General features: G+C 37.4%; 3 protein-coding genes across 5 annotated transcripts; all 3 read right to left on the bottom strand.

Moving 5' to 3' along the window:
• Window positions 1–135: 135 nt before the first annotated feature.
• Window positions 136–5,719, bottom strand: up (Troponin T, skeletal muscle). Of its 3 annotated transcripts, none has more exons than XM_065313680.1 (10): window positions 5,572–5,719; window positions 4,410–4,459; window positions 4,225–4,257; window positions 3,138–3,167; window positions 2,415–2,790; window positions 2,133–2,351; window positions 1,895–2,068; window positions 1,723–1,801; window positions 677–964; window positions 136–454 (listed from the first exon to the last, which is right to left on the bottom strand). In XM_065313680.1, the coding sequence occupies exons 2-9, from the start codon at window positions 4,433–4,435 to the stop codon at window positions 723–725; spliced, it is 1,179 nt and encodes a 392-aa protein (XP_065169752.1). In that variant the 5' UTR covers window positions 4,436–4,459; window positions 5,572–5,719; the 3' UTR covers window positions 136–454; window positions 677–722. The 3 variants fall into 3 exon arrangements, with proteins under 3 accessions (XP_065169752.1, XP_065169751.1, XP_065169753.1); XM_065313679.1 differs by lacking the exon at window positions 1,723–1,801 and adding an exon at window positions 1,189–1,267 and having other exon boundaries at window positions 5,572–5,717; XM_065313681.1 differs by lacking the exons at window positions 1,723–1,801; window positions 3,138–3,167; window positions 4,225–4,257 and adding an exon at window positions 1,189–1,267 and having other exon boundaries at window positions 5,572–5,717.
• A 1,077-nt stretch (window positions 5,720–6,796) lies between these two features.
• LOC135800660 (thiamin pyrophosphokinase 1) lies at window positions 6,797–9,674 on the bottom strand. The gene is made up of 3 exons (XM_065313960.1): window positions 7,738–9,674; window positions 7,052–7,567; window positions 6,797–6,992 (listed from the first exon to the last, which is right to left on the bottom strand). The coding sequence occupies exons 1-3, from the start codon at window positions 7,871–7,873 to the stop codon at window positions 6,826–6,828; spliced, it is 819 nt and encodes a 272-aa protein (XP_065170032.1). The 5' UTR covers window positions 7,874–9,674; the 3' UTR covers window positions 6,797–6,825.
• Window positions 8,235–8,993, bottom strand: LOC135800731 (uncharacterized). The gene has a single exon (XM_065314050.1). It carries the CDS (start codon window positions 8,991–8,993, stop codon window positions 8,235–8,237), a length of 759 nt encoding a protein of 252 aa, XP_065170122.1.
• Window positions 9,675–11,384: the final 1,710 nt, after the last annotated feature.

Genomic DNA, 11,384 nt, shown 5'->3' with positions numbered 1-11,384 from the left:
ATATGTTCATATTGGGTTGCCTATACATTTATACGATTTATTTTAAACTTTATTTATGAAATACTCCTTCTAAAACTAATTTTACTTTACATTCAAAATATTTATAGGCAAAAACAATAAGAGGAAAACACCAACTTTGCTATCAGCTATTAATAATAATATTTTTGCATCGAATATTTAAAGCACAAATCGTCATTACAAATACAACTTTATTATAGTTAACAGTAAATATTATGAAATCATAATCTGAACATGCCAGTAGCGTGATCTGCTTCCGTGTGCCGGAATTCGTTATTATTAATTAAGTAAACAATAATATTTATAATAAATAAATAAGTAGATAATAGGTAGATGGATTGTCCTATCGCTTGCCGTTCATTGCATTGATTGTAGTTGACAGACAGATGAAGTACAAAAAGCAAAGGCAAGTGGAAGAATTTGTATCAATACATATCTGCAAACAAAAGAAAATGAAAAAATTATAAGGGAAAAATAATCTGATTGAATGTATAATGTAATATTAATCCCACATAAACGTCACACTTAATTTAACAATAAATGATTCATCGATAAAGTAAGCTAGCTATGTATGTATAACTTAAAAAGTAAAAGGAAATTAAATTTAAACGCTGATTAGATATACGTAAGTTGTTTAATGTGTATACGTGAATCTTACTTCATTAATAGTTCTGGTATTGTTTGTTTAAATTATTTAGCGCTGTTTATTCCTCCTCTTCTTCCTCCTCCTCCTCTTCTTCTTCCTCTTCCTCTTCATCGTCTTCTTCCTCATCGACCTCGACCTCCTCTTCTTCTTCCTCCTCTTCAGGTTCTGGTTCGGGGATGGGTTCCCTGATGACTTCGTCATCGTCATCGGCGGTCTGCTTCAGGTCCTCCTCGCCTTCGGGGGTCTCTGGGTCGCCGGCCTTCTTGCCAGGGCGTTCACCGAACCATTTTGGAAGTTTGCCTAAAAGTTTGCATTCAATCAATAGGAATCACCTAACAAAGATAGCGTAATGTGTTCTTTTGTTTAAATTTGTGCGACAGAAAATTGCACAGCGACATTTACAATGATCAAAACAAATATTTAACAATTAGTTAAAATTATCTTTTGAAGCTTATTTGAAGCAGCAATTATTATCAATGTAATTGATAATGTTGATAGAATTGGAATGAATGTGATTGTCTTACTTTTCTGTCTGGAATCGAACTGGCCGATCTTTTCCTTCCACGATTTCTCGTTGGTTTCCTTCTGGAATTCTTCAAGACCCTGCGATTCGTGACAAATTAACAAACGTGATAACGCACAACAAAGCATTGCATGATAACATAATCACAGATATTGGACAAAGGACAGACAGGTTTGCCGGACAAATGACTCAAAACCTTTTCTTTTTCTTTCATATAAATCTAGTTACCAAAGTTGGATGTTGAAGTGACTCCCGACTAAAAATACTCAATTCTTGAAATCAGGTTAAACCCACAAATCGTTAGATATTTTTAGTTCTCCGATTTTAGTGTCTATTTTCGATGTTTGCCTTTCTCTGCTTTTGGATGACTGTCAAGACCTTCCATGCAAAAGTAAACACGTACATAATGAACATGGCGGACGAAAAAATGAGCCACAAAACGTAACGAGTATTAGAAAAAACAAACACAGTGTGAAAAATTGTGTTCATTGCTGTATACTGTCGGTTGTTTTGTTTCTTTGCAGCTCAAACTTACGTCTCGACCTTTGCATAAAGTCGTCCTGTTTAGTTTTCCACGATTTTTCCATAAATTCCAACGCTAAACTATCATAACCCTGTTTGGCATAATTATCAAAGAGATCAATATAGGATTTCGGCTATACTGGAGGATTTGAAGAGTATTAGATCGTAATATTTTAGGGACTTACGCCTTCGAAGAGTTTCTTCTTGTCGTCGTATGACCTGGTGTCCACGCGACGCTCGTATTTGGAGGCGACCTGGATCTTGGGTGGGTATTTGCCGGTGAGAGCTTCAGGGTCCAAGCCCTTCTTCAAGGCCTTGTGTCTGAGCTGCTGCTTCTGTCTTTCTTTCAATTCTTTAAGCTATAGTAACAATACGTAAAATTTAGTGATATCTTGGTTAAGGCTTTGTTTCTTTGTTTCTTACATCGTAGTCCTGGCGTTTCTGCCTTTCTTCCAGATCGTATTTCTCGGTCTCCAGCTTGACAATGCACTCCCAGAGTTCTTGGGCCTTGACTTTGAGCTTGTCCTCGCTCAAACCATCCATCACCAAAGGCTTGATGCGGATGGAGAGGGAGATCTTCTTTTCTTCTTCAAGCTGTTCCTTGGTCTTGTTCCTCTCAACTTGGGCAGCACTAAGGTTGGACTATAAACATATCATAATTAAAATATTTTGATTTATACATATAATTTTGTTATTAATTCTTACAGAAGCATCTTTTTTGGCAATGGTGAAGTTGGGACCCTTGGTCTTGCTTTGGTCCTTGAGCGCCTGCATCATTGCCTGGCGTTTCTTCTCGGCTTCCTCGAGACGCATGCGCTTCTCTTCAATATCGCGCTGTTTCTTCTCCTCAATCTCACGGATGCGACGCTCCTCTTCCTGCTTCTTGCGCTCTTGTTGCTTCTTCTCTTCCTCGGCGCGGGTCACCTTGCGCTTGGCCTGCTTCTCCTTCAGCTTCTTGAGGTCGTCCTCTTCCTTGGAGCGCTGCTTGCGCCATTCCGTGATGTACTCACGCAGCTGCTCATCGAGATCGGACCTCTTCTGGTCCTGACGCTTGATGAATTCTGGATCGCCAGTTTGTTCCCTGTCGAAAGTTCAATATTAGTCGCAAATTCACATTTTATACTATAACTCTTAAAAAAGTCAACAAAAAACTTCCAGTTTGCACAAAGTCGTAAAAATAAACTCTTAAAATTCAGTGCAAAATTAACATAAAATTGAAACAGTTAGGAAGTCAAAAGTTTTCCCAAAATCAGGAAGTCGTGTAAGTGGTCACCAACGATCATCAAACAATTACGGTTAGGATTAGTATCAGGCAAGCAGAGCTGGCAGCGTTTAGAGGCGGCATTCGAAGCAGTTCTTTTGGGCGGGCGCAGATATTTTTTTGCAGACGTGCAGACGACTTTTGTGGTGGTCGCCGTCGTGACTTACTGTTCTTCTACGTGTCTCTTTTCGACGTGCCTACAGAGCGTTATTTAACGCGCCGGACGGACGCAGAGAAGGTGAGGTGAGAGATTTGGTGCACGAGCGGGATTTCACGTGCGTGTGCGTGTGCAGGTGTCACAAATCAAAGGGTGGTTCGATTCATACGATACGTAACACGTTACGATAGAAAAGAGAAAAAGAAAACATCACATAAATAACAAATATACCCAAAAGATTATATCAAATACGGACGAGTACAACAACATAGATATGTGTCATTTTGTCAATTGCATTAACGCGAGCAGCATCAAAATGGCCACCATTATTACCAACACAAAATGGTGGATTTGACCACAACGCCATTTGGATATGCTTTGCGTTAATGTCTTAATCATTATAAATACAACATATAAACACAAATTGGTAAATATTCTACTTGCACATTTTACATAACTACGACTTCACACTTCACATCTACGAGTTTGAGTTGAGGGGGCGTCAAACGTCACAAGTTGCGGTGGTTTTAGACAAAAACTAACTACGTATTTCGACACGCTCAAATCAAACCAAACTATTCACATAATTCGTTTTGATTTCAACGTTTCGATTTGATTTTTTATATTGTGGAGACGTGAAACATTTTCATTCGTATTTTTTAGCTGTTTCAGTAGGATATCAGTGAGATGGTACACAACAACACTCTAGCTTACTTACTTTCTGTAAAAGAAAGAGAAAATACATACTGTTAGATTAACTACGACTACTAGGTATCTAGACTACGTTCATGTGTGGTTAAGGTTAGTTTGTGGGCTGATTTTGCATGGAATTTGAGGAAAGTCAATAAAATTTTGCACGTCAAATTTTCAACATACTTACCACACGCGCGATTAATATCAAACACGCAACAATGCCAATTACAACCAAATCATCAGAAATCTTTCAATATTTTGTCTATTTTAGTAACGTGGATTCTACTGTTTTTGATGGTATTAGAAACATATCTTAATTCTACATCTACTAATCGAAATCAAAAAGCGTTGTGTGCTATTTGTGTGATATTCTACGATTTTTTCTACGATCAAATGGTACTTACGTCTCAACAACCTCCTCCTCCTCCTCTTCTTCGCTGTTTGTTAAAGAAAAAATCACAATTTAATTAATAACATGTACAGATCATTATTTATCGTGCCACTGGTAGCTATCAAGCAAACAATTAAAATTTAAGTTATGCAACAAGCACCTATCGAGCTTTAAGGTTAGTTTTGCGTTGCTACTTACGAGTAAACTTCTTCTTCGTCGGACATGTTGGACAAGGTTTTTATTTAACTCTGCAAAAATATATCTATTAGTCAAACTTGTTTACAGTTTTGTCTTGAAACGCAGTTAAATTGTTTTGTCTAAATTTGGCTGAGGAATACTTATGCCAAAGCTAATTTTATTCATTGTTTTGGCATTTCAAAATATTCATAATTATCTGCCATAAGATGATATAGTTAGTACCTACTTCAAGTTCAATTTATTTTTGGACACAATTGTTGATTGTGCGCAATACATTTTTGTTTGAGGTGATAATTGATCAACAATTACATTTTGACTTGTTGATAGGTTTATAAGAAGAAGCAGATAGCAGAGAGGAAACATGACATAGATATTTGATTGGTCCAGAGCACACACTCGGCAAATAAAGTTCATCTATTTATATTCGTAAATAATTTAAATATAAATACGTGATGCTAGCGAAAGTCTGCGTGTTAAGATCGTGAAGATGCGATTTGTTCCCAATACATGAATAAAAATCAAAGTTTTGCCAATGAAAGTGTTTTTCGGCTAAAAAAAATTGAAAAACTTTCGACATTCTATAAAAATCGCATGGATTGCGTGAAGAATTTGCCGGAAAATTAATTTGGCTACACGCACGCACACAGTTGAGCGGCGGTTACTTAATCGAGATGTGTGTGCGTGCGTGCGAGTGTAATCGCACACCAGCTGCGCCTGCACGGGCGACGGGCGCAAAGGAGGCGGCGGCCAGATTTCGAGTTCGTTACGCCAGACTGTATTTGGCATCGCCGGCGGCGCTCGTTTCTAATTCGGGAACGCGCGGACGGGATTCGCTCGTCCCAACTACGGTTACACGCCGCACCAAAAATCGACGCACGCGCGCAAATTAAGTAACTTAAGTCACTTTACCAACGCGGCTTAAACTTTAATATTTTACTTAAAATATTAATATTACAATAACAAATGTAATTGTTTATAACTTAAAAACAATTTTAGTGTTTATCTGCTCAACATACTAACTTAAAAGTATCTTAAGTCTAATTTTTATAAAATTTAAAGTAAAACTGAATCGTTGTTTTAATAATAATGTTGTTTTTCAAGAAAAAGTAAAAAAGAACTTTTGAAAGTTTGAAGAGCAAATAAATGTGTGTAGGGTACTTACAACAAAAAGGAAGATAAAAGAGCGGTCCAGGAGCACCACACAACCCAAGGAGTCCGCAGTGACTGAGTGGGAATGGCGACGACCGGGAGCTGGGGACGGCCGGACGATCGACCGGCGGCGGCGTGCGCCGACGCGACGCCCACGTCACCGCCGTCTTCTCGATTACTTCTTCGCGAGCCATATTGAAAAGCGCCCGCGCTCAGCCGGCTTATTCGTGCATTTTGACTTTATATAAATACACACATTCGGAGACGATTCGAAACGCGCGCTCTCTGCAGACACGCTTTGATTCTGCGTTTGACACAGTTTTACGAAATCTATGATTTCCTAGACAAGCATTACATTAACACATAATTAATCACATATATTTTCCTAAAAAACAATCAAATTCGCATACAATTTCACAAAAATAACATTTTTTCTAAAGTGTGAGGTTATTTTTAGAATATGTGTAGATTCCAAACGAATTTCTTATTGACCCGTTTGGTTTAGACCAAATCTAAACACATTAATGAAAATTTGGCTCTGGCTCGATTGCATCCTGCTCAACATGATTACACTCCTGCTATTTGCGAACGTAAACTTTTCGCAACGTAGGTTTTTCGCACCAGCTTGAGTTCGGATATTATTTCACAGCGTATTACGACGTCGTGGAGGTAATCGGTGCTCGCTGCAGTTTTGTCTTTTATCCAAAAATACAATCGCGCAGTTTCCATCGGCGCCCACGCACTTTCAACCGACGACAACGAAAATATTCGACGGGACACTTCTACCCAGCTTAGTAGCTCAGCTATTTTATTTTTGAAAAACATACATCGGTTAGACATTAGTTGTAAAGTCAATTTTTGCTAATTTCAAGATATTTTATTATTTCAACTTATTTTTATACGTTTTGATGTGAAAATAAAAATCTGTTGTTCACTACAATTTCACATATGATTACCGACATGATTTTCTTGCCAAAATTTAGGAATTTTCATAATTCAAACACATAGTAAAAGTACATTTGAATGAAATTTGCAACTTTTTAAGAATTTCGAATAAACAGAACTCCTGTTATTCTCTGGTTACTTCCGTTGAAGATTTTATGAGGTCCTTATACGGTTTCTGCCCACATTCCTAACACGCGACGATCCCAAACGATTAGCGGCGATGAAAACCGATATCCAAATTAGACGCCATGCTAGTTGGAAACTTTTAACGCCACATTGCACAAACAGGAACGTTTCAAGCCATCAAAAATAGTATATTTCATCAAAGTTTATTTGCACAGAGAGTATTACAAAATTCATTGCTAAGGTAACTATCAATTTCCATAGTCCACGTTAAATTACTATCCGAGAGGATTGTTACTGTATCGCTACTATCATCGTAGGTATTTGAGCTGCTTACCATGTTGCCAAATTCAAGAATTTGATTATCTAAAAATAAACAACAAATAAATACTTATATTTCATATAAAAAATAGATTTTTGCCTACTTAAATTCCATTTAAGCCCTTGGGTTTTCACTCTACATTTGCCTCCAATTGGTAACAATCCGCAACACCTTTTTTCCTCTCTGAGATTCATCGGAATACGAATTCTATGTTCGATTCCGGGTTTTAGCAGCCATGTTAAACTCGAAGCCGATAAAAGGTACACATTACTTTCGGTTAATAAATTTTGTGCTTTATACAAGGTGTTTATATTACTGATAGTCTGATCAAAGCGTCCTGAAAGGTCACACAAGACCAAAACGTGTGGGATCCGTAAAGAATTTAGCGTTTTGTAGTTTTCTAGCTGCATTAAAGCCTTGGTAAAGTCCGTTTGATTTTGGTCTAGGGTATAAACAATTTTACTCTCCGGACGCGATTGGAAATATTTAAGTGTTTGGGGTTGGATAGAATCCATGTCTCCTGTGATTAAATGCGGGAATTTCGCATTGCTGATTTTCGTTTTGGTCAGCCATTCCAACCATTTGTTTGTCCCACCGTCGACTGTGATTCTGACCAGTGCTATAATAAAATCAAATAAATTTATTTCCAGAATTAGCATCCAGGCGACATCTATCGGAAATTTAACGCAATTGTTAAAAACATAACAAAAAACACTACTAAAACGCAGATTTCATGGAAATACTAATAGATTCACTTACTATATTTACTAATATGTTTATTTAACTCACCCGAGTTCCATATTTCGACGATCCTCGCTGCGTGTGAATCTCTGAAGTTAATCGGAGTGTTTAACACTACCACCGCGTGTGTCAAACTGCGACGTTCAAATATCGTCCATAGCGATTCCTCCGATTCCTCAGTCATGTCAACGTAAACCCACCGCGTGGTCGTCTAATACTATACATAAATGGCATAAATAGAATATACATAACCTTCCTGCAATACGACCATTCCAAGTTTACGTGCGTTCAACGATGATAGCCATGTATTCCTGCTGTGTCGGGTCATATGGATGACCTTGAGCTAATGAACTTCGAACAAAATAATTCCTGCAACCGAATATCTAGCGCTACCTGTGGTTCACTAGCAGTAGTACTTAAAAGTTGCATACATTGTTCTCGAAGATATTGATTTTTCATGCGCATACATATTATGTAATATTTTTTCGAAGTAAATGCATTCATCTTCTTCTTCTTCTTTTGTAGGCATATTGCCTGTTCCTACTTCAGACAGGGTTTAGGTGGTCGCTCCATCTCTTTCGGGGTCTTCCCAGGGATCGCTTTCCCCTTGGCGATTTGTCCCTGGCTATTCGGACTATTCTGGTTTCGTCCATCCGTTCTATGTGTTCGTTCCACTCGATTTTGCGTCTTTTGCACCATTGTGTTATGTCTTCTATGTTGTTGCACGCTCTTCTGATGTCTTCGTTCTTTATCCGGTCGAGCAGTGTTTTGCCATCTATGTTTCTTAGTGTCCTCATTTCCGCGGTGGTGAGCAATCTCTGTGTGGTTGTCGTCTCTGCACGCGTTTCTGCCGAGTATGTAAATATGGGCCTGACTACTGCCTTGTAGATGGAAACTTTCGTCTCTGTTCTTAGATGTTTGTTGTCCCAAATCGTGTTCCTTAGGCATCCTGCTATTCTCAGGCCCTTTTCAACTTGCTCTGCTACTTCTTTTTCCACTCCTCCACTGCTGGATATGTTTATACCAAGATATCGGAACTCGCTCACTTGTTGTACGATTTGTCCATCGACTTCAAGTTTGCATCTTATTGGATGTGGTGCGATGACCATGCATTTGGTTTTTTCTGTTGCTATCTCCATGTTGAGGGCTTTGCTGGCAATGTTAAACTGGTGAATCATGCGTTGTAGGTTGTCTTCGCTATCGGAAATTAGCACGGCATCGTCCGCGTAGCACACAACTTTCAGCTCTTTCCCCCCCATCTGGTATCCTTTACAGCGTCGGACTCTTGCAATTATCTCTTCCATGATGAAGTTGAATAGCAGGGGGCTTAGGAATCGCCTTGTCTTACCCCTGTTCCTACTTTTATGGGGTCTGTGCGTTGTTCGGCTATTGCTAGTTGCAGTTCGTTGTTGTTGTAGATGTCCCTTATAGTATTGATGATATCAGATGCGATGTTTCTTTTCGGAGTATGCTGGTTATGTCTTGGAGCTGCACTCTGTCAAACGCTTTCCTTAGGTCCACGAAGGAAAGAAAAGCCGGTTTGTTCCACTCCACGGCTTTTTCCTTCACCTGTCTTATTATGAATATTGCGTCGTTACAGGACCTTCCTTTCCTGAAGCCCTGTTGTTCGTCTGATAGTGTGGTGTGTGCTAATATCTTGTTCGCTAGTAATCGAGTTGTTAGTTTCAGGGTGGTGTTTAGCAGAGCTATTCCTCGATAGTTGGATGGTTCTTGCTTATCTCCTTTCTTAAACATCATTATTAGTGTGCTCAATTTCCATTCAGTTGGTACTCTCTGATGCTTCAGGATGATGTTGATAAGTTTCGTAATTTCGGCCGCGAGCACTTCTTCGCCGTATTTCAGGAGGTCATTGGGTATTCCGTCCGGGCCACTGGCTTTTCTGTTTCTGAGTTTAGCGAGTTCTGTTTCCACCTCAGATATGCTTACTATGGTTGGTTCATCAGGTTCAATGCATTCATGTACCGCAAAATTAATTTTCACATTTATGATATACTGTTGTGTGCTTGCTTGCATAAACATGTGTAATTATGCGGAGAAATGCGCGTGTTATTTCCCTGATGATGTATCATTCCGAACGTGACTTTCGTTTCGACCCGGCTTAATTTATGTTCGTGTACTTTTTGCGCAACTAACAATTTTTTATGTGCAATGATATATTTTAATGCGGAGATATGAATTGCACTCCCGCAAATGTTAAAATAATCGTTTTTAAAAAATGCCACCGATAAAAAGTGCACTAATATAATAACAAATGTCCTCGGGTTTTACATTTTCATTGTTATTAAAAATAGAATGCATGCTATTTACACTTGGCACGTGGTGCACTGTAAATTGATAATGCAAAATTGGATCAGTTTTGCAATAGGTTTATTTTTAAAGTCATCGTAGAGTTGTGCGGACGTGGATTTTAATTAAAGTAATGTTTGACTTGCACGTACTATAGATACTTAGATATTTTTATGATAAGAACTGATAAGTACTGATATTGCGACAACTAAAAGTGAAGTAACATGAACATGTTGTGAATCTAAGCAAACAACAAAATACAAATCAAAACGTTGGGTTTATTATCATCAAAATATTATCGGTATTAAAAATATTTGTCTTTCGTAAAAACTACCGAGCGTCATAGTATTTTACAAATTTTAAATGAATTATTAAAATGCAAATAATGCAAATAATTATTTCTTTATAAATTTAATATCGAATTCAAAGTATTAAACTTATCTAAATCCCTGGAATATGTTTCCATGTTTTGTTGACAAATATTGTAAGACGTAAATCCCACAGATTACAATTATAATCTGAATGTTTACATAATTATTACTTTATATTTGCTTTTAAATTAACATACATTATTTAATTGTGCTCTCAATTGTCACATTCTCGAATTAATTTAATCACTACACTCGGTAATGCTAATTATATCTTATGTGTTTCCGATTTCCAAAATTTCAAGGAAGATTAAAAATTTGTGGTAATTTAATTGGGGATAAACATATTGATTATACCTTAATATGACTTTAGTGATTTTTTCGGTACGTTTGACTTACTAGTCATGGCCATTCACTGCCGATAACATTTTATTATTCTAATGTTTGTCGAATCTGCGGTATTGCACAGAGTTACGTCGTTTTAATAATGACCTAGTCTGTTGGGCCTTGCGAATATGTGCGCGGATAAACTTTGACTTGGTTTCGCCAAATTGATTGCTTTCTCCAATGCCAAAGTCGCTGAGTTTTGCGCTGTGCGCCACGCCGAATTCATGAATATTTAGGACTTAAGAGCGCTTTAAAAGCCATTAATTAACACCGCGTTTTTATTAATAAAGTGAAGTGATGATGAAACCGCCTATTAACTTACAGATAACCTAATCGATTTGGTATTATAATCACTTTATACTAAACTAGTGTAAATATCCATAAAATTATGAAATAGTTTTACATTTCAAGTGTTTCATATTTATATAGTCGCAGTACATTTATGTCAAAGGAAAGTAGTTAGTAGTAATAGTTATTTTCAAATTGCTGGATAACTAATAAAATGACATGAATGATTTATTCAAAAATTAATTTAATATTAAATTATTGATGTAATCATTTAACGATAATAAAAAAATACGATTTCGAAGCAATAGTTTCAAAACAATTCGAAGTAGGTATGCAATATAGTAA

The sequence above is a fragment of the Atheta coriaria genome, unplaced genomic scaffold (genome assembly GCF_025399875.1).
Source record: "Atheta coriaria isolate IRGN ID8LTWV9N9 unplaced genomic scaffold, Caltech_Dcor_3.1 hic_scaffold_10_pilon, whole genome shotgun sequence".
In the NCBI taxonomy this organism is placed as follows: Eukaryota; Metazoa; Arthropoda; class Insecta; order Coleoptera; family Staphylinidae; genus Dalotia; species Dalotia coriaria.
The sequence above is the reverse complement of the archived record's forward strand: the minus strand, read 5'-3'. Positions and strand labels throughout refer to the sequence as shown.

Excerpts from the sequence above, each read along its gene's own strand:
- LOC135800660 (XM_065313960.1), bottom strand. The coding sequence starts at position 7,873 with ATGACTGAGGAATCGGAGGAATCGCTATGGACGATATTTGAACGTCGC. Across the intron at positions 7,568-7,737 it reads CGTCGAAATATGGAACTCGG|CACTGGTCAGAATCACAGTC; the intron begins GTGAGTTAAATA and ends ATTTTATTATAG. Across the intron at positions 6,993-7,051 it reads AGGGCTTAAATGGAATTTAA|ATAATCAAATTCTTGAATTT; the intron begins GTAGGCAAAAAT and ends GTTTATTTTTAG.
- up (XM_065313680.1), bottom strand. The coding sequence starts at position 4,435 with ATGTCCGACGAAGAAGAAGTTTACTC. Across the intron at positions 2,069-2,132 it reads AGAAACGCCAGGACTACGAT|CTTAAAGAATTGAAAGAAAG; the intron begins GTAAGAAACAAA and ends TTGTTACTATAG. Across the intron at positions 965-1,722 it reads CTTTATGCAAAGGTCGAGAC|GCAAACTTCCAAAATGGTTC; the intron begins GTAAGTTTGAGC and ends GCAAACTTTTAG.
- LOC135800731 (XM_065314050.1), bottom strand. The coding sequence starts at position 8,993 with ATGGAAGAGATAATTGCAAGAGTCCGACGCTGTAAAGGATACCAGATG.